The following is a 23,304-nucleotide window of genomic DNA, read 5'->3' on the forward strand; positions in this document are numbered from 1 at the left end:
AGAGGCACAAAATGATTAGAATCTGATCAGCAGTGAGGTTTTGGGGCTGAAGTTGAAAAAATTCCAATATACACATTTTTTTTTTTTTTTGCAATAATCCATAAAATGTTGTTTTCCAATACTTGTGACAAATATATGTCATGGAGGCAGGATATCTTACAGTTCAACAATAAACTTTATTGTCCAAAATGACATCAGCGCACTCAATCTGTAAACTTCACTGGTAATTTAACAAGCATAAATTACACCGAGGATCCTTTATTGCATTATCTTTAAAAAAAAGTTTTCATACCGGCGCACATTGGCTAAGATACAGGTCGATGGATACCGATTTTTGGGACAGGCCAATATCGGCAAATAATATCGGTTCTAAAAATAATACCAACATTTGATATTTCTGTCTTGCAAGATAATTAAGAATATAATCTTCGTTGTAAAAACAGAATAATTGCCGTAACCTCAGTACAGGTCAAACTTTGTTCAAATATACTCTGATTCACTTTAACTACTATTAGAACCCTAAAAAAAAGTCTGACCTAACTCAATCTGCAAAAATCAAGAAAATAAGAGAGGGGACAGAAACGCCTTCATATCATATCTGTTATTAAACCTTCTCTTTCAAAAAGAGGCTGACATTTTCGATGCTGTTGAAAGCTGATCATTTGGGAAATAAAATAATAATAAAAAATCCTTTAATAATAAAAGGATAAAAATTGTTTCATGAGCTTTTCAAGTTAAACTTTGAAAGATGTTAAGTTATGGTAGCACTGATAGATTATGACAATATGTTTCATAACCTCTCACTCTAATTCGTACTGCGGTCGACATGTCCCTTTAAACATTTCTGGTTGTGTTCTTCATCTTCATCACAACTTTACTGATCAGCACCTCCCTGGTTTCGGTCTCCTTTGTTCGAATCTCATCTCAGTGAGTCTGAAGAGAGCAGCTCTTTGTGCAACACATCCTGTCCCCTCTCTCCCCCAAGCTCTTCACTGTCCTCTCCCATCCTCATCCTCCCTCAGCAGCTTTCAAAGAAACTTCACACCTCTAAAATGTCAAAAAGCCCTGTTCATTTCTAAACTCCACAGCCATTTGTGCTTTCAAAATTGTCATTTATAATGTTAAAAGTTTTTGTCTTTCCCCCACATCACTAACAAGTATGTAGGTATATAGTCAAGTAAGTACAGCATGAAACAGGCTTGGTTAGTGGGTTACAAGAAATCTTGCAGAGGACTAAAGTATAAGCAAGTACAGAGTTACGTCCAGCAGCCAGAAGCAGAGCTAAAGGGGCTGCTTGATCGGATTACTGTACCCAAATAAAATCCTTCGAAGACATCATTTGGTTTTCTGTCATCTCATCATCATCATCATGGCACCCATTTACCTGTCAATTCACAGTACTGTCAGTGAACATTAAGATTTGTGAATCGTGATGGAAAAGCCTGTGTTAATTTCATTAAGTCATCATCGGGTAGATTTGTAGTTGGACAAAAATCACATTTAAAATGATCCTTACTGATTTCTGTCCATTAAATTAAGATATAATTAATTCATTTTAATATTAGGCAACATAACAGCAGAAAATCAGCAAGAATAGCTGTAAGAATTAAGATACTGGATTTGAATACTGTCTTTGTAACAGGCAAAACATTCCTACTACTACGATTACTACAAATACGCCTACTACTACGACTACTACTACAACTACTGCTACTACTACTGCTACTACTACTACTACTACTACTACTACTACTAATAATAATAATAATAATAATAATAATATAGCATCTTTCATGCACACAAATCCAGCCCAAAAAAACACATTTCAAGAAAAGGCAACTTAACTGAAACAAAGACTTTCACCTTTTTCCTGAATCATTTTGGCGAGGTTTATTTTTCACTTTTTGTGATTCATCCACTAAAGACAGATTTTACCAGCAGGGGATATTGCTATTACTGGCTGACTAAATTGATGTGCTTTCTTCTGCTCTTCTTTTCGGTCTCCAGTACTATTTCCAATTAAAACGATAACAGTATGCACTCAACCTGGCTAACAAGCTACTGGAAATTAAGAAAAACTTTCACATAAATTAGACTTGCATAGGTAACTTAATTAGCCACAAACAAAATCTTTCTAAAACAATTATCACAAACAGGTGTGACCATGAATCCCTAATGAAATAACCACACCAGCAGCCTCAGAGAGGCTTCAATGTGCAAGTTGCATCTTGGCTTTGTGGGAGAATAAAAAGAGTTACAATACAATTAAAAGGAAAAGGAAGTTCATGTCACATATTTTGAGAAAGCTCATCTCACCTCAGAGGAACAATCTTCAGCAGTAGTGGACACTTCACTCTCCGGCTGCAATAAAGAAGATTAAAAGAAATTCATCAATACTGCGATCATAAAACGGGACGAATTAAGTAAGTTAAGTGTGTGATAAGAGAGCCACGTCATCGCATTAATCACAAGTAAACATGAGATCACAATTTAACATAATCTAAGTCATGTAAATAGTTAAATGAGTGTAGTTGCAGTAAATGTGTCCCAACATTGCAAAGACTATCGTCATTATAGTCCCAGAAGTGTATTTCAATCTTCTCTCCAATTTAAAATATACTAAAATGTTCAATGACAGCAATTTGAAACAATGCCTGCCTTATGTCCCATTTCAGCAGGGACCCAGCATTCAAATATTGGTCTAACCTACTGCTTTGATTGACCGCAGAACTCAAACATCACCTCAAACTGTTCAAAGCAACAGGTAAAAAGACGAATAATTGACCATGTGATGTGTGATATGTGAGCATTTTATTGCAACCTCATTGATAAGAGCGCTTCATGAAAAGTTTACTTGTGACTGCTGACTCTATAGGAGGCATCAATGAGACATCAGACTTGTATTCGCAATTACAATCTCTATCAGAAGCCTGTGAAAGACTGAAGAGTGGAAAATGTTGACGCTCTTGTGTTTCCATAGCGCAGAAAGCAGCATCACTAAAGCAGCACGTCTGAAGAGAAACAAACCCTGTGACCAGAAGACCAAGAAGAGAAAATGTTGTGAAAACCATAGGAGGGAATAAACTATTTATCTTTAAACTGTTACATAATTTATCTACATAGATAATTCAAACATACCCTGCTGTATGGCTTAGTCCCTCAACATTCACAAGTTTAATTTATTAGTGATACAGAACAGCTCTCATCCATGCAGCAGAAAATTACAGCTTGTCCCACAGCCTTTTGTATCAGAGAGGCTGTGGGTCGCTCCCAAGGTAAAATAAAAAAAATAAAAAATACTCGCCTTGCAACCAAACACTCGCACATTCAATCAACCTTAAGGTCTGCTCAAAGAACTAGTGCAAGGCCGCAGGAATTGGTCACGCAGACTGACGCATCTCAACCTGTTTAAAAGGCAATTGTCTGTTTCCGTGGCAACTGGTAGTTTTTGTGGGCATGTACAGTGGGTTCAGGGAGAGATTGGCTGCACAGCGGCGAAAAAAAAAGCGAACGTCAGGGCTTGAATGAAGAACGAAGAGCCCTCAGGTTTCTGCATGTTTTTCAAACTGATTAGATTGGGTGATTTTCTGCAGAATCGTGCAACTGGCTGAATATTTATTTATCAGAATCATTACTGAGACAAATGAATGTTGAGGCTCTAACTTTTCAAAGTGATCAAACATCAGTTATCCTTTCAAAGGTTTTTATGAGAGAAAACAATGTTAACCAGCCATTTTTAAATGACAAGAGGCAGCACTTGCAAGTGCTGCAGTAGTATTTGTGAATATGAAATGAATTTGCAGAATGCATCAACATTGAATTTTATCATCCCTGTGCTGTTGCCGTTTCAAATGGCATTCTAGATGAAGGTATTTGCCAGTGATGTATTATGCAAAGGAAGACTAGGCGGTGGAAGTTCAACAGAGTCCCCAGCTAAAACAAAACCTTTCAGAAGTATTTGCATTTTTCGAATTTATTCCCAGCTAAAACAACTGAGTGTATTCTCTGCTACATTAAAATGACTATCAAAGCCACACTGCACCAGCACATAAAACCCTATGTAAGCCCTGCTGGAGTCCTGCATGTTTTCCAGTGATATCTCCCAATTTCACAGTATAAAGTCTGAAGCAAACTGTCTTAAGATTCAGGTATTAAATGCATTTTGAAAAATCAAAACTTTACTCATAGAATACAAAGTCAAAGTCACATTATTTTCTACAAGAAGGAAGAGGCTGAGTAATTTGATTTTTGGTAATGTCCTTTTTGGTCTAATAGTCATAGTCGATCATTTCCTGGTAAATTTCTGAAAGATTCCTGATAAAAGCTCTGTAGTTCAGAAACTAAGAATACAACTCCTATACTGTAGGCTCTTATACATACATGTCAATGATACAAAAACTAAATAAAAAAGAAACATCATAAAAGCCAAAAGATGCAGCAGCACTAACAGCATCAAAGTTGGATGAAAGGATTTTCTGAGTATTGATGATGTCTTAAAAGGCATCAGTTAATAATAATCCTGAATGCCTATAATTACTGAGAGATTCATGAAGAGACATTATATGCATAGTGCAAAAGTGTGGTTTCTGAATCACTGAAAAAATGTTTGTGCTGAAAGCCCTTTCAAAGCATTAAAGACAGTGAACCTGAACAAAATGAAAATGTCAAACATTTGCATTAGAAGTTTGTGAAGTCAGAAGTGAATAATTAATTCCATAAAATAAAGTGACGTACTATGTGACATTTTCTTATTGTTACAAAATGTCTTTCAAACCAGTGATTATTTGTGGTTTTTATTCTAGTTAATGTCACTTACTTGTTTTTGCTTGACCTTCACTTAAACTTAAAGCAGCTACGAAAACTAAATTTCCTAGCAGCCTCTGTGGACAAAAGTGGTATCAGCACCACCGCTTCCTATAATATCAAAGATCTTGATGAGTGATGGGAAGACGCAGCGTATTTACAATGTACTATTTTTCTTTTTCAGCACAGCTGTTTACAGGATACATGGTGATTAGATAATGTATCTATCTGTGGTTATATGAGATTAATAACTGTAATATGACAATGATGAAACAAGCTAACTTTGTTTTAGTTCCATTCATATAGCAAGGTTAACCTACATGTAGCTTACAGCTAACGGATGCTGTTGCTCGGTAACAGTAATTTTGTTTAGCTGACGCTTAAGTTGTCAACATTGTCTAGTAACGTTATGCCTTCATAATTATTAAAAGACAGGAAGCTATAACTTGTGAGCAAGGCTAGCATAAAGGCCTGTTACATTATAGGCCAGTTGTTCTGCTGCCGTCTAGAAATACAGAAGTATCCACTGCTGTACTGCCAAACTACAGAGCAGCTTCTTTCCTTTCAGGCAGTCCAATTCCTCAATTCATCCTCAGCAATCAAACACAAAAAATATTTCTGAGAGTTATTATTTCACGGGGAATCCCACCTGGTGACAGACTTTATGAATAATTATCTAGAAATAGCAAATCTTCTCAGTGATGGCCTTGTTTGCTTATGTAGAGGCATCAGGACTGAATTGAGAATGTTTCATAACCAGTTAAATCTCCTTGTAGTACATGTAATAAAGCCAATGGGCATGTTCAAACCACCTTATTGGAGACTGAATCTAATCTCAGTTTAAACAAGGCAACGCCCAGAAATCCTTCCTGAATGACACCTATTTATTTTAAAATTCCACAGGATGCAGCAGATGTCTTCACATAAACCGACAAATCTCAGGCAAATCATCATTTCTCTGATATGTTGGAGTAAGCTAATGGTTTTGTTCAATTTCAAACAATTTGTCCATATCAACTAAATAAAATCAACTATAATCTGCTCTAAAATGAAGAAGATAAACTTCTGCAAAGTGGTCCTCATTATTAAAATAAATTAGATTTCTATTATAAATGTACAAGTAATTATTTTAGAGTTGAAACCATCAGTCAATTAACAAATTAGTTGATCATCTGAAAATAAATTGATATTTCAATGAGTGATTATTCATTTTAAGTAACTGAGCTGCATGAGGAAATACAGTTACAGTTATGAGTAAGTTTAAGTGTCTACCTCTATGGTGTAGGTCTGGTCATGCTTGACAGTCTCTCCGCTCCGCATAGTCCTGGCAAAGGTAAACTCTGTGGTGGGTGGGTTTTTATTTCCTTCTTGTGATCCATCTTGTCCTCCACCTGAGCCCTCCTCTCCTTCCACAGACTGATCCGGCTCGACCTCCACCCTTCCCTGTGAATCCCCCTCCGAGTCTTCCGGTGACTTCTTTTTCTTCTTCTTCTTCTGTTTCTTCTGGGAGTCCGCGTGAGCTTTTCTCTGGCGGTACTCAGCCAACTGGAGGGGAAAGAGGAAAACAGGAAGTGTTAAAAATAACAATTTACACTTTCTGCTTTTTCTGGAAGTTAAAAAAAAGCATTAAGAAACACTTTGACAAACATCTTTTAAAGTGTTAGTCCATATTTCTGCTCGTAGCGTCCATTCAGATCTTTGTTTATCTGACCCTAATGCTCAGACTTAAGGGCAGGAACCACCTTCTGTGGCCTAATTCACAAATGTATTAGTCTGCCTATCACAAAGTCTAGATTTCCAACAAAGAAAAGAAAAATTGAACCTACTCTGAGTCCCCACAGTTTGGTGAAACTCAAGCGGAACATTGTGTGCCCCCAAAAAGATGTCTTCCTCGCTCCGAGTGAGTCCTCCCTCCCTGTGTCCATATGACCTGGCACATGCTTCTTGCTGTGCCAGGTGCTAATCCCAACTAAAGGGATTACATTTTTAAACTATGTCAACGATCTGTCTGAACACCCAATAACATTTGTGTCATCTTCCGTATCTTCGGATTCATGACAGAAATAACTTTTTGTTCGTACAAAAAACGACATCCACATCATATCCGATTATGATATGAAGTGTGTTTGTGTTCATTTCTGTTGTATATTTGGGATAAAAGGTGAAATGATTAGTTGATTAAACAATTAGTAATGAAGAAAGACAATTAGTTGGCAACTATTCATTTTTCATTTTTCAAGCAAAAAAATGTCAACGTTTGCTGGATCTGGCTTCGTTGTTGTGAGAATCTGCTGCTCCTCTTTTATCTTTTATGATCGTAAATGAAGATTCTTTGGTTTTTAGACGGTTGGTAATGACAAAATAAGCAATCTGAAATTGTGATTGAGCATTTTTTTACATTTTATAGATGAACTGTGAAAATACCAGCTTATTAATCAATAATGAAAATAGAAATAGATTATACCAACTGACACACATATTTCTAATTCTGAGATGAAGTCACACTCGTATGTACGCTAAACAGATCTAATTCCTGAGTAATCATTTCACGTCTCTCTTTTTAAAACATACAAACCAATTTTATACCATAAACAAAAGCACATTAATCATCATCAGGGAAGCGATGATAGTAATGACAAACCCTGGACAGTCGGCACTACTGGTATTCATTATGCATGAGAGACAGGTGACAGCAAAAGGATGACAGAGGCAGCTGACCAGGGCGGACAGCAGGGCTACAGGTGTCCCAACACAGCTGTTACATGGATCGTCATAGACACAGACAGACTGTTGCCAAGGATACCGTGCCAATGCCTGCTTACCTGTCCTGGAAATGCCCATGTACCCGATGACAGAGATCATGAGTCTAAATGCAGATTAACATACAGGTTTGGAGCAGCTGATACTGGTTTAGTAATGGGTTTTGTTTTGTGCTTCTTTGGAGTCAAACAGTTCATGTTTGCTAAGAAATTATGAGGTTATCTGGTTATTTATCATTTCCAGTGTATCGCACACATGTCCTTTGTTTTTATATTGACATATTGATCTACATCATGATATATAAAGTTGTGCCAAACTATTATTTCCAGGGTCAAAAAATGAACTTTTGAGCTTCAACTGAGGAGCTCTTTATGAATAAAATATAAAAATGTCTGTTTTATACTTTGCTGTACAGATGGAAAATTATTATTTTCAATTTTGCTTAATGCACCAATTATTTTTCACCATTAATTAGATATTTGTTTGTCTAGAAGATGTCAGCAAACAGTTTCAAGTGCCTCATAAAATTTCAGACAGTCCACGGTGACATCTTTCAATCATTTTATCTGACCAACAGTCCAAAAGACATTCAGTTTACTTTCATACATCACAAAGAAATGCATGAAATCCTGGAGCTAGAACCAGCAAATATGTGGCATCGTTGCTCAAAAAATGATCCACGCCTGTAGCAGCAGCATCCACATAAAAGTAAGCACTTTGACAGGTCTGGTTTTGTGATGCTGCACAAAAGGTTAGAGGCCGACACGACCGAGCTGAGAGTGGGCGTCATGCTCACGTTCTCCACCTACAACACCCAGCTTGAAAGCTCAAAGGGCTTCTGATCTGTGCCTCTGCATCTCCACACACACCCCTCATCCAAATATATACCACTCTATCTGTGTTTCAAGAAGAGCTTTATCCACTGAATACCAGAGTACATAGACTGAGATATGAATGAATGCCAGTCTTACAGGACAGAGAACCGGGTGATACAATGACAGTGAGGCTCTGAAAACACAACAGCAAGGCTATCCTTTAATTCAGACTCAATCAGTCGTGTTGTGTGCGATACGCAGCAAACCTGCCAGCAGGAATCACCCTGACTTTTGGACAAGTCTCGGGAATCCCGCGCTTTTCGATGAGCTGCTTATCATACAGGCTGCCCTACTTGGCTGGGCAGCGCAGAGCATTGGCTGAACATATGGAGCACTGGAGCCTGTGTAGCTGTATCACCATCTGGGAAAACAGCAACTACGTAGGTGTATCACCATCTGCTGTCTGAAAACATTTACACAGGCACATTTAAACACAGGCTTTTTTTTTTTTAATCCATATCTCATAGTGGATGTCTAACAGCATCAACACAAGCAACATCGAGGAAACTGTGCTGATTCTTTTTACCGCTGGTGAGATTATAAACTAGTGTTACTGGAAAAGACAGAGCAACAAAAAAAGACTTAGTTCTGATAGTCCAGATGATGGATATATTTGTGTTTGTTTTAAGTCTTTTACTAATGTTAACTTGTGGAAACACATTGTAGTATGGTTGGATGATAACACCATATATTTCATGAGATGATGTAAATTTGTCTTCAATAAAAGATTTTGCTATAATGTTTAAACTGATGTGGCTAACCCTTCAATAGGTCTGGATATCACATGAAGGAGTGAAACTGCCAAAATAATACTAAAAATAAATGTAGTAATTAATTAATAAGCTGTGATGCAAACTGCTATTTCTGTTTGAATTTGCTTCTGGATTTTGGATTTTGTATTATCTCCCCTATTTCTTTAATTTATACTTTTTTTTACCATTTTATGCATTCATTTGTTTTTTTTTTAGTATTTATTTATGTATTTTTTGTTAAATGCAATGGGAAAAGAATACAGAAATAAATACAAAAATTAAAAAAATGATTAATAAATTAAATGGAACTTAAATGTGGAAGTGAATAAATGAGAAATTTAAGACAAAGGTAAATAAATACTGAAGCAAATTAAAACAAATACTATTCTTATACACATTTTACAAATTAATTCATGCCTAAATTTATTTTTAATGTAATTCTTGGCGCATTTAATGGTATATTAATTTATTTATTGAGCCATTTGTTTATTCAGTTTTGATTTTGGCAGTGTCAGTCTTCCTTTTCAAAGAATTTAACATTGTGTGCAAAGCTGGAATCAATTAGCACAATTTACTTCAAGTGTTGAAATCATTTGTTTTGTCAGACAGGCATTTAATTTCATGATTTAGCCAAAAACATACTTCACCCTCTGGTTATTTCATCCATGACCAGTCTTATCAATTGATTTTCCAGAAAATATATCAAATAGAAATATATCAGTATCTCATTCATAACTCAAAATTACCATGAATAATATTTTATCCAATAGTATCCACTCTTACACTAGGCTTTAACTAGAAGTCACCACTGTAAATTCTCATCACAGCAAAGTTTGCACATATAAGTTCAGAAATCAATACATCAGGAAACAACAGGAAACATATGACAGCCTTGTGGAACATATCTGACCAGTTCATCTGTAGCATTTGTGAACTGATGACGTCTGCAAAGTCACTTATCTTCTCAGATGATCACTTTTGTGCCTCAGGAAAAAGCACGCTGAGTGCACGAGTCTGTTTAAAGTGCTTTATAAAAATACTGAAAAAGTGCATTTGTTGTGATGCCCAATATACACGATTTATATGCAAAATGTGTCATTGAACACGTAGCAAAGTTTTCTGCAGTTTGTGTAATGCTGTGAGACACGCTGCTAAAAATACTGAAGCAGTACTGAAATATAGCAGTGCAGAGGGGGAAGCTCACAGCCTCAGATGTCATGTGTCAATGAGACTGCCAGCAACATTGTTTTTGTCAACACTCAGCTACTAGAGGGCAGCAATCCTTTGCTTTACACACACATTCAAGTTCACAATCAACAATAGCTAATAGACCTGAAAACAAAGCAACAGCAACTGAAGCTTCCTCTGCCTATCTATGTCTCGCTGTCAGAGAAGAGAGCAAAAACAAAGCAATTCAATACCACGAAAAATGTGTATTTAATCAGTTTCAAATATTCCGAATCGATATGTATCTATATTTTGATATTTTTGACAACACCGAGTGATTTATTCTGATTCTCAGTATGTGCATAACGCCAGCGATGACAATTACATTTTGTTCGGTTTTAAACTGCGGACAAAAAAACCTTCAGTGCATTTGCCTCCACACGTCAAAGCCATGATCAAGTGAAGTGTCATTAAAAGCTCAACAAAGAAGAATTAGGTGCTCATGCAGCATCTTCCTCCTAATGACAGCTGCCACAGCCTTCCTCCCCACAGTGGACAGCAAACAGCAGAGAAATGTTTTTGGAAATGGCTGCTCATCGAATGAGAAAAAAACCCACCTGACCTTTAAAAGCTAAATACACAAAACCAATGCATTACACCAGAGCTACAGGACAAAGGAAAACACTCGTATTGTCTGCGTCTTTAGACGATTTGTTGGACTGATTAAAACTTGTCTTTTTAAATACAACAACATGGCAAGGGCATTACATTTTTTTATAGTAACTCATCCAATCTCAGACTCGGTAACATTAACTATTTGCTGGAATTTGGTCATCTGAAGAGCATGGCATCCTCACCCCATTCCTCTCTGATTTTTAATGTGTCGGCATCTCTAAATTCCTTACACACCAAAAGCAGCATCTTAAGGGAGACAATTGTGACGCAACAATTTTAAGATGTCATTTGGTACAACAAGATTAACATAAAAATGAAAGAGGATGACAAAAACAGCTTAAGTTAAAGAGTACACAAACAATCCCAGGTGAGAGAGCTATGATGAATAAGCTATTTTGGGCGTATGGATTCTGAATCCTGTCTGAAAACCTTGTGTCTCATATTGACAGTAAACCCAGCCAGTAAACAACAGCCATTTGCATGGAACTGTATCTAAATATGACTTAACAGTAGTAGTGTGCAACAGAAGCTCTGCATTAAGTTTATATCTTCCTGCCTCTGGCACTTTTCTGCAAGACACAGCCTGTTAGGCAGTCACCTCAAGGGAAAAAACAACATATATAGTATGTAAATATTTTGTAATAAAGAGTAGAGGGAAGGGCTGCCTTCTGTTCAGTCATCATCCAGGTTGTAGCTAATTTAAACTGGACAGCTGTTAGACCATCACATTCAATTAATCACCTAGCAATCCCTTCACAAGCACTACAGACATTTCAAGAGCTTCAAATGTATTCAATGTTATGTTTTCAAACATGTAGAGATGAAAAAGACTGCAGCATTAAAGTAAAACTCACCTGTGTTAACTAAGCCAATTAATAAAGTGAATGAGCCATGGTGGTCAACCTCTATTCATCACACAGAGCTGTGCAGGACCCATCCATGATTAGTCAGCTAAAGGATTAACCATTCAGGCTCAAGCTAAGTAGATCAACCTGTACCTTTGCTGCCCTCAAAACCCCCAATGCTGCCTGACAGTGACACTGACCTTTAGGCTATCTGAACCTGAAAATCTACTTTCAATTTTCTGTGGATGCTTGTTTAAGATTCACTGCGTTATACAGAGTTTGACTAAATGATCTCTACAATTTGGGCTGACTATATCTCTACTAGGGATTCACGTAAAATCAGACTAGACTACTGGCTGGAAGAACAGATAGAGTAAACACCAAGTCACTTGAATAATGAACTAAATAACCCAAAATAGTGCCTTCATTTTCATCTTTGTAGCATCACAATTAGTTGGCAAAAGCAAAATACAGCTAAAACCAGAAATGCAGGTACAGAATTACAAATCTATGACATTGTGCATCAGATATTTATTGCCGTGAAGCTTCACTTTGCAGAATGAGACCAGGATTTGCACGAGTATGAGAAATCACATTACTTGTTAATCAACCCGTGACAGTGGGAGAAGCTGGGAAAGTTACTAAGTTACACTGAATTGGTGACCGGTAGGCACATCAGAGAGACAGATAAGCATGCCATCCTCCATGACAGATGTGTACATCCCCTTGGGTCATATTAAAAAACACTGCAGTGTCCTCCCCCTGCGCAGAATGATTCTCAGTATGCTGACACAGGAAATGGGCTGGCACATATCATTCCCTCAAAGTTTCATGAAGACCAGAGCTGTTCAACACACTGTAATAGACGGACAGAGCAAGACTGATCTTCAGACAAAAAGATAAACATGCAGAAAATAAGGGGAAACCACTTTGACAGGAGAAACAAAGTAAAAGAAGCCAACGTCTCAAACTTCATTGGTGACAACGATTCAGATAAAACATCTCAGCTCGATGATTCAGTTGATAAAATGTAACTGCACTGGACTACACCGACAATTTACAGTTTCATCCAGTTTGTGGCACTATGAGGTGACCTTACAGAGGCGTCATTAACGCATCTGCAGAGTCTGAGTTTAGACCATATGGATGTGACAGAGGTAAAAGAGACTGGTAGTCACAGACTCTCCCCCGGTGAATGTAAAAGGCTCCATCTTTGTGTCTGTGAGTTTCTTTTCACCACCTTGATCTCATCCCAGCAGTGATTTTTTCTTTTCAACAACAGCCTCAAAACATGAACTCCTCTTCTTCTACCATGTAACAGGAGAACTGAGCCAAACTCTTGCACGAGTAACTCCATAATAATTGTAATGCACTTGTCGATATGGTCCATTTTGCCACAGACAGCAACAATACATGTGCAGCAAATGGCCTTGGGAACAATAGCCGGCAACACCAGCACACAATTTACGCTTTGCTCATTGTCTGGTGTGACTCAATGGGCTCTTGCACAGGACAGACATCATTTCAAACAGGCTGCACAATAGATGACTGACAGGTCTCGCTTAACTCAGACATCAACATGGACCCTGCTTTTTAAAAAATCACATCAGCTCTCCTGACAATTTCTTCAAAACTAAAAAGATTTCTGGTTAAATTTTGAGGTGAAAGTTAGACCCACAGACATATTATTCATTTTATATATGAATCAACTAGTTTATAAGAAAAATGTCCAACGGTTTTGAAATTTTAAGAGGCAGCAGGTTAATGACTTAATCTAAACACTTCCCATAGCTTCCTGATTGGCTCCAACATATATCAGCTTGAACTCAATCTGAGCTTACATGATTCAGTCTGAGTCTGTGAGGCTATTAGAACAAATAACAATGTCCTCCTAGATATCCCTGCTAACCATTATCAATGTGCTATTCAGTGAAATCTTGTGAAGTTTCTCCCCTGCATGTGAGGGCATGGTGACATGGTACTGCGTAAAAAACAGGAGTCAGATCTTCCTGCAGTACAGAGGGGCCTTTTATAAACCAAAATGCCAAGGCCAAAACCCCGGAGATGGTCTTTCTCATGGTCTCTCCCGCTAGGCTGACCTAAAAGCCAGAGCACCAGCTCAGGTAGGAAACCTGGAGCGACCAAAGGACACACCAAAACACTGTGATAGACGTTTCTCTGCAGAGTCAGGATGGAAAGTGTTCATTCATTCATATTTTCAATACCAACTCTTTGTAGAGGTTTAGAAAGAATCACAGCTGGACAAAAACTGCAATTTTGAGAGTGATTAACAGTTATATAGTGAGAGACCTTTTTCTGAGAACGAGCTATCAAGATTAACTCTACAGCCAATGAATTGTTGCACTGAAGGCCAACATTTCATTGTATCTATACCTCTCTCTGTTGCTGTCTTTTAGGAGCATTATTATCATGCTGTACATTATCTATTTAATCCATAAAGTGGATATCAGCATACTGCACCATGGTCTTACCAGTTTCAACTGATAATATGATGGTCGGATCTCTTTGCAGGCATGTTATTGACAAAATTCATACCCAAGATGTTTGTCAGAGGTAGGACAAAAAAATCGATAGGGCAATAAACCAGTCAATCCACATTCCATCCCTCACCTATGTTCATGAGCTGTAGGTAGTGACTGAAAGAATGACATCGCCGATGCAGGCTGCCAAAATTATTTTCCTCTACAGGTTGGCTGGGCTCAGCCTTAGAGATAAGGTGAGGAGCTCTGGCATCCGGAGGGAGCTGGGAGTAGAGAAGCTGCTCCTTCGCATGGAAAAAAGCCAGCTGAGGTTGTTTGGGTGTCTGATTAGGATGCCTCCTGAGTACCTCCCTTTAGTGGTTTTCCGAGCACAAGCAACTGGGAGAAGAGCCCAGGGCAGACCCAGAACTCGCTGGATGGTTTAAATATCTCATCGGGCCTGGGAACGCATTGGGATCCTCCAGGAGGAACTGGAAAGTGTTGCTGGGGAGAGGGACGTCTAGAATACCCTGCTTAGCCTACTGCCACCACAACCCAACCCCTAATAAGTGGAAGAAGATGGGCAGATGGATATGGCACCAAATAATATTTTACTAAAACATCCAGGTGCTCCAGTCAGATTCCCTTGACAATATACCTCACCAGAGTCACTACTTCATAGTTCCTTGTGATGTTAACTTCTGTAATCTAAGAATCTAGCCAGCCACAGTTGTATCCTTCCTTTAAACATGAACTGTTTTGCTTTCTGGCAGTTTTGCCTTTTGCCAGTTTATGGCTATTTTTCATTGGAATGATGGCAAACATGGACATGGTTTAATCTTGGTTCATGTCAAACTCTGAAACTGATGCCACAATGCAGCGAATAAATACACAATTCCTCCACTTTGCCTTTTTAGGAAATCATCATTATCGTGGGCAATGTATCGTGAGTTACTCTGAGATTCCCACCTCTCCTGTTTTGAGTAAACACATATCAGTAGCAGATCTGCTGCAAATTTATAGAATACCTCACCCCTCAAAGCTTAAAGAAACAGGAAAGCATAGCTCAGACAGAGAAGTTCACCATTCATTTCATTCTAATTTATCACATGAATCTGAGACAAAATTAATAAAAACGACTTGGATCATTCAGGCTTACACGTTTAAATTAAGTCCAGCATTTACCCTCTTTGTAGCAACATTTACATCAATAACTGGGTGGGTGAGGGGTTGTCCTGACCTAAATGTTGATGCTGTTTGTTGATGAACCTAATGTAGCAAAAGTATGGCATGTGGGGCAGTGTTTGCTCTAGCTAGTGGGGATATGTCCTGTAAATCCTGTTACACCAGCCTGTCAGCCTTACTTCAGGTGGCGTTTATAAGCCTTTGATAACGTTATAGGACTGCTTGACTTATGGGGCGATTAAATTAGCATTGCGTGCACACTCCTACACACCAGTTTCTTGGAAATAAAATGAAACACTGGAGTAACGTGAGATGTAATGCGGCATGACAAAGGAGTCTGTCAGCTAGCAGGAGCTATGCTAACACCCCGGCGAGCCAACCCCCGGCTGTCAGAGCGGGGCGCATGTTTGCTGGGATTGACAGCTGAGAGGGGGATACAAAGGGGAGGGGGGGACCTTAAAACAGCTGACAGACCCAGCCGTGAGAAAACAAGTTGTCGACAACATTAAGTTACTACTTTACAGCATTGGCAGGAGTGTTAGTGAGTCACGCTAACACCAAAAACTGAGAATCCTACCTTTGCTTTGCCGGCCTCCAGCTTCTTTTGCCTCTCCTCGTCTTCCATCACCGCGGTCCCTGTGGCTGAAACAAGATGGAAACTGCTTCATGCGAAATATCAGCTAGAAAAATCCAAAAAACTAGCGGTTGAATATTTCTCGTCTGGCTTCCAGCTCGCTGCCAAACACTTCCACTCGCGTAACTAGGTGCTGTCTCCTTGTTGGTAGTCCGCCGCCATGTTTTCCACGTAAACATGAGACCCAACTGTGATGACGTTGTGTAGGTGCCTTCATAGCCACGCCCACTCGCATTCCACTAGTGTTGCCTTCGCGTAGGGTCAGAAATGTCGCTATTACACTATTTCCAAATTATTTGATGACTGCTAAAAGGGGTAATATGTTATTTTTACCTCATTACATGTAAAAATCATACATTAAAATTCTTACGGAAGCAGAAATATATGCGTATTGGAAACAAAATGTCATTGAAGTAAAAAGTAAAAGTACGCATTATGCCATATTTTCAAATTTACAAAATAACTGGAATACTATTAAGGCATCAGTAAAAGTGTAAGCTGTATTTTAATACAGTTATGGTGCAGCTAATTTTATCACTTTATATACTATAAAGTGGATTAATCTATAACAATCCCGCATATTCAATTAAGATCATCATGTTTTGTATGAGAAATCTAATTTTGTAAAGTGACTTGTGAATGTAGCATAAATAAACTGTTTTGTAAAATTCATTTTCAGGTCATATTTGAATAAAAGTAAATATTTCATGTTAAAATATTAGTTTGGTAAAAGGGAAAGTCACCTATACAAACAGTACTTGAGTAAAAGTCTTATAGTCTGATAATAAATGTACTTAAGTAGAAGTAAATTAATTACCCGCCTGGCTAATTATCAGATCCCATATTCAGCATTTTTTCTGATCACTGGATAAGGTGTGGCTTATTTATAAGATAAATTAATCCAAAATGCGCTATTTTGGCTCTGATGCAGAATGTAATCTGTAATATACTAGTAACTAAAGTAAATCACATAAATGTAGTGAGTAAAAAGCACAATATTTGCCTCCAAAATTAAGTAGAGTGGAAGTATAAAGCAGCAGAAAATGGAAATACTCAAGTAAAGTACAAGTACCTCAAGATTTGCACTTAAGAATGGTCTTTGAGTAAATTGGTTACATTCCATAACTGCAAATAAATATAGCAAGGAATACAGTACTCCTCACTGGAGAAATATAGCAGCATCAAATGGAAGTAGCATACATGTAACTGAAAAATGTTTTTTTTAAAGTAAATTACTTAAGCTAAGCACTCCACCACAGCAGCCCAATAAATGAAAAGTTGTTTACTGCTAAAACCTGTCAAAATAAACCACATAGCTCTCTTATTTTGCTGTATTTGCTTCATCTTTTGAATACATTTAAAGCAGCAGTACAGACATGGCAAAACCCTTTGACGTCTTAATGCACTGCAATCATTAATAATAAAACCAACATATCTGTGGGTCCTCATAATGTCATAAACTGTGCTGCATTATGCAGTCTGAATCCTGCTTAGAACGTCTGCTCAGTTTCTATGGTAACAGGAGGAGAGGTTGCCAGAGCCATCCCAGTTGAGAGGTTTCTTTTTTAAACACCAAATATTTTCATTTCAAAGCTGTGTTTTTCTTTTCTAATAAAGGCCTCAGCCATCACCAAACATTTTACAGCATGGGACTTGATGAGGCTATTCTGGGCACATTTCAGACAAACATTTGAGCTTTCTTGTCTGAATGGGGCAGCAGGTAACATGAGAGACTGGCATCAGTTTCTAGGACAGATGGAGACAATAAAGGACAGGGTGGCCAATATTTAACTTACAGACTCCATGTGGAGTTGATCTTTAGTCAAAAAAAAAATAGTTTTTTGTATCACTAGCACTAACAGCTCGTAACTTCTTGAAATCTGTATCTGTCCTGCAGACATTTTAAGGATATAGCTTACAGAATACAGCAGCCTATCCTGATAATCAGACTAAATTGTCCTTTTGGCTCACTTCATTCATTCATTCATACATTCTCCCAGATAAATCGCTGAACAAATAGAAGATTGGTCTGGAACTATCTGGGCCACAGTCATGATTTTAGAAATGCAGCTGCTTTTCACTATATTATGCCTCCTTTGTTTGATTCCTGTGTTTTTGTTTACAGTGTTTGTTTTGTGTAAAGCACAAAATCACACAAATGCATTAATAACTATACAAATACAGGTTAAGTCATTAATGAGTTATTAATTCTGAATTCTCCCAGCGTAAAAACACCCTGCAGAAGAAGGCCATGTTTTACCACCAAAGAAACATTTCTAGATTACATGCTGTGGAGGTTAGTTTACCATTAGTAGTGCTGCTGATCGATGATCTTATTGGGTCCTTGTTTTATTTGTGTCATGCATTAAAAAATGCCTACACTCAGGCATGGCAACAACAACAACAACAACAACAACAACAACAAAATCCCCTCCACAGGGCACCTTTAACTTTTGTCATTTTCTAATGTAGACCAAAAAAGAAGAATACTTTCGATACATTTCCTATATTGCCAGGATTATTGTTCTGGTGGAGAGATGAAATACTCTGATCTCAGAGTGAAATTTCTTGAATGTAAACTCAGCCTCAAGGGAAAAAAACCCCCTCCAAATTCACAGAAACAGCACAATTCTTGTCCCTAAACTTAAGATATAAACCTTGATGGAACTAAACATTGGATAATCTAAAAACATCTTTAAATTAAAGTACTCTTGTAGGCCACATACCATCGCCTATAATTTCATTACTATTTATAAAAAAATGAACTGGACTACATTCACATTCACATGTCAAACATACCAGCAGCAGCAGCAGCAGGAGAGGATGCTCTTTGCCTTCGACTGACGGGAGCTGAGCAGCTTATCGTCTGGCAGATTTTGAATTCCACCCATCTTCTTTTGGACATTCTTACCAATTTGATCCCACCTGTGGGCACTGGCTGTCTGTGCAACAGCGTCTACAGGAACCACTGAGCGTCTGAAAGTTTCGCTAGTTTCTAAATTATTGATTCACTGAAGGAGTACTGTGTCAGCAGTTACCCAAGCAACTTTACCAAGTGGACCACAACAAATGGGCCAGGACAGAATTCCCTTTAATATTAAAACACAACAGTAGACATATTCATGAACTAATGCATAAATTCATGAAACATTTCTGGGAACCATACAATACTATCATTCCTAACTAATGACCTAACGAACTCCACTATAGTTTTTGCTAAGTATACATAATGAACTAGCCATCATAAAATATAGCTCATTGAGGACTGAATCTGCCAAAATCATAAATGAATGAATGAATTAATCAATAAATGTCTCAATAATTAAATTAATATGCCAAGAAATGCATCAAAATTAGTATAGCATTCATTAATTTACAAAATGTGACATCCGTATTTATTAACCATTTTATCAATTCAACTATTTATTCACTTTCCCATTTCATTTTCCATTTTATTTATTAATTTGTTAATTTTAAAATCTATTTATTTCTGTATTCCTTTTTAGGCAAAGAGCAGTTTCAGCATCTGTCTTGTGTCTCCTTCTTTTCTTCTCTCATCATTTGTTGACTCCAAAAATGATTGAAGAAGGCAGAAACATAAGAACATAAGAGTCGCTCCCCATCACGTAATTATGCAAAATCAGGCAAAAGTGCCCTGGACAAGTGTGATAAGAGAGGAACTGTGTATGCTGATGAAAAATAAACTGTCCTGTTGATGACTGAGACAAAAAAAACTGAGACTGTATCATGGAAGAAGCTGTTTCTACCAAAACATCACACTCACTTAGAGCAGCGTGGGTGAAAGCTCATTTGCATAATGAAGATATCACTGTCCTGTACTAAAATATTCATGAGTGGTGGGACTCATCAGAAAAGAGGCACAATGGGTCAGTAGGTTTTTCAGTGCTAAGCTGTGAGTCATACCACATGGCAAATGCTCTCTTGTGCAGCATGGGCATAAGTGCTGTCAGCTGTATGTCGGACATGAATTAAGTATTAATGCCTGTAACCGACAGCCCAATACACTCTATAGTTTAGTATTTTTATGATTATAGGCTTTTCGGGTATCATAATACAACCATAAATGGACTGATAAATCCCATTGCACTCTGAGGGTTATGTAAGGGACATCTATAGCCTATGTTTCTGTGAATTAATGGCCTAAGTTCAAACTCTATATAGAGACATAAACGATTAATGTTGATTATCATGGTGGTGGATCTTTAGGACTGTTTTTTTTTTTGCCAAATATTATAAAATTGAATTGGAATATAATAAAAATAATTTAGTATATCTCCATCAGATCCTGGCAGTGTGAAAAGGCCTTGACCATTTGTATCGTTAATTGAGGGGATAAAATAAAACCTACAGAAAATATAATTGAAGTGATCAAAATGAGAAGAAAATAACCACAAGAAATGTTGATAAAAAGCTAATGACACCCCGTTTTTGTAATTGTTTCTGATCATGTAATTAATGTATGGCTTTCAAACATTATTAAAAGTGTATTCTATGATGAGTTGAAAGCTGAACCCCCTAAATGAAAGCCCTTTGCTTCCATCTAGTGGTTGAAAGTAGTCAGATACTGCATTTTAACTCCAAAGCGCTAGATGGCGCTAGTTAGCAGTATTGTTATTATCGGCGTTTTCTCGTATGACAAATCTCGCGAGAGTTTACCAAGTCTGACGTTTCCGTTCTGATTCAGGCGCACTGTTGTCAAAAATGCGAACCTCACCGACATATGAGTTGTCGACTGAGAGAAACCCGACGTATATGGTATGTGTTGTTATTAATCTTTACGAGATGGATGTAGTACAAGCTGAAAACAACAGTTTCATTTGGGTCAAATTAATATTGTGAGGTGAATTAGTGAGGACAGGAGAACTTCTCTGCAACCAACCGTGAGAGTTCACGTCATCAGCCGTGCTGTGTGTAATTAAAGGAGCACTATGTATTTTTGGAGAAGAAATTAAAACTCAGAACTATTAATAGCATTAATAAGTTCATAATACAAACTTCTTTTCCTTATCTGAATGAACAAGCTCGTCCAATCCAATCATCAATTGGATATTATAATTATTTTTGTTTGACTAGGTTTTGTTGTTGTCCTTTAGCTTAACATGCCATGTTTATTTTTCCTCCTTTAGGTCCACTGACACCAGCCGTGATGTTACAGTGCAGCCCTTCCCCTCATTAAAAATGGCAGCAGTACGTGGACTGAGGGCTCTCCTCAGCCTCCATCGCTCTGTGATGTTGCAGCGCAGCTTTGGGTCCATTCCAGTTCAGTTAACATCAACCTGCCTTTCCAGGAGGCTTTTGAGTTCTGATACTAAAAGCAGTGAGCCCCTAACACCAGTGAACCCAGTGAATGAATCTCTGCTGGAGAACCTGAATCTCATGGGAGTTGACGTGACGAAGGCACGCCAGCGTCAGCCAGGAGTGTTTCGTAAAGCCTGCACTAATGAGCAAGCTGTTGCTCAGTTTTTGAAAGGCAAAGGTGCCAACCGCAAGGTAATCGCCAGCATCATATCCCGTTATCCCCGCGCTATCACCCGCTCTGTTGGACACTTGGAGCAGCGCTGGGAGCTGTGGAGAAACATCTTCAAGACTGATGCAGAAATTGTGACCATCCTGGACCGCTCACCTGAGTCTTTCTTCCGCTCCAGTGATAATGGGAACTTGGAGAAGAACATAGCCTTTCTGACCTCACTGGGAATGAACACGAAAGAGCTCCATCGGCTGCTGACGACAGCACCGCGAACATTCTCCAACAGCGTGGAGCTCAACAGGCAGATGGTGGAGTTTCTGGAGGACACCTGTGCTGAACTCGGCGGAAAGAATCCAGAGGAGTTTGCTAAAATGGTCATATGCAGAAACCTTTACATTCTTATCCGAAGCATGAAGAGAGTCAAGACAAACATTGATATCCTGAGAGATTCTCTTAAATTAAGCGATTCAGAGCTGCTTGCTCTTCTTCAAGGCCCTGGCGCAGAAATTCTGGACCTTTCCAGTGAATATCTGAAGAAAAATTTCAACAGCCTCAAGCAGAAGATGGTTTCACTTGGCTGTCGGCAAGCTGACATAAAAAAACTGATCCTGTGCTATCCAATGGTTTTGTACATTGGGCTGGACACCCTGAGCGTAAAACTGGACTGTCTCTTGAAAGGAGGAATAACAATGAAGCAGATAGTGGAAAAGCCAAAGGTTTTAGACTACAGCACGCAGAACATTACAGGTCGACTAGAGGAGCTGAAGAAAGTGGGATACGACTTTAAGAAGAATGGCATCAATGTGCTGGACACGAGCCGGAAGCGGTTCGATGCGAAGCTGGAAAGACTTGCTGCCTCAACAGATGAATGAACGTATCTGTCTGTAGTATGATGTAACATAATGTTAGATGCTTCTTGCACTTGAACCTGGCTTCAGGATAATCATGTTTATGTTGTTCGTGTAGTAACTGGCTTATGATGTCTGACATCTGATGTCTCTTTTGTAACATTTCAATATACAGTATCTGGTTGCGCTTCAACTGACAAGTTTTGTCCAATTGCTGATAAAATAAAGGAATTTACGCTGTGGTTCTGTTGCAACATCATTTTTATGTCTGTAGTCGCCAGTCTGTAGTCTCACTCAATGTCCCGCCCACAACAATGTCTTTAAATAAGTAAAGTAGCTCAAAATTGTACATACTACAGTACTTCAATAAATTGTAGTTGGTTACATTCCATCACTGGTTATTTTACATTTTTACAAGATTTTTATTTTTTACTGTAAATGTATATCTGTTCCAAATACCTGTTATTGATATTTATGTATGATTACAAATAACCAGTATCACTTCTGACCCTGAATAAATGATATAAGTTGCCCTGCCGAAAAGTGACTGCACCCTGTAACTCTGGATTGCAAGGAGTGATATTGACCAAATTCACTGTACATGCACCTGGTTTCCTCTACTATTAATGCTGAAAAGACAGAGAATGTAACCCCTCCCAATCCAGAGTTACAGGGTGCAGTCACTTTTCGGCAGGGCCTGCCAAAAAGTGACTGCACCCCGTAACTCTGGATTGCAAGGAGTGATATTGACCAAATTCACTGTACATGCACCTGGTTTCCTCTACTATTAAT

At 38.2% G+C, this 23,304-nt stretch overlaps 2 protein-coding genes across 4 annotated transcripts in view; one reads left to right on the top strand and one right to left on the bottom strand.

The window, feature by feature from the left end:
- akap9 (A kinase (PRKA) anchor protein 9) overlaps nucleotides 1–16,317 on the bottom strand; it is a 69,346-nt gene extending 53,029 nt beyond the window's left edge. For 2 of the 3 annotated variants that reach the window (XM_073482918.1, XM_073482916.1), the window contains exons 1-4: nucleotides 16,120–16,317; nucleotides 6,076–6,348; nucleotides 2,317–2,361; nucleotides 1,313–1,384 (exon numbers count right to left, since the gene is read on the bottom strand). In XM_073482918.1, the coding sequence (XP_073339019.1) occupies nucleotides 1,313–1,384; nucleotides 2,317–2,361; nucleotides 6,076–6,348; nucleotides 16,120–16,167 (438 nt within the window). In that variant the 5' untranslated portion in view covers nucleotides 16,168–16,317. The remainder of the gene's footprint in view (nucleotides 1–1,312; nucleotides 1,385–2,316; nucleotides 2,362–6,075; nucleotides 6,349–16,119) is intronic. The other variant, XM_073482917.1, reaches the window with a different exon arrangement.
- A 4,554-nt stretch (nucleotides 16,318–20,871) lies between these two features.
- LOC141010689 (transcription termination factor 1, mitochondrial) lies at nucleotides 20,872–22,754 on the top strand. The gene is made up of 2 exons (XM_073483754.1): nucleotides 20,872–20,952; nucleotides 21,324–22,754. The coding sequence occupies exons 1-2, from the start codon at nucleotides 20,918–20,920 to the stop codon at nucleotides 22,534–22,536; spliced, it is 1,248 nt and encodes a 415-aa protein (XP_073339855.1). The 5' UTR covers nucleotides 20,872–20,917; the 3' UTR covers nucleotides 22,537–22,754.
- Nucleotides 22,755–23,304: the final 550 nt, after the last annotated feature.

This window comes from Pagrus major, chromosome 16 (genome assembly GCF_040436345.1).
Source record: "Pagrus major chromosome 16, Pma_NU_1.0".
Classification (NCBI taxonomy): domain Eukaryota; kingdom Metazoa; phylum Chordata; class Actinopteri; order Spariformes; family Sparidae; genus Pagrus; species Pagrus major.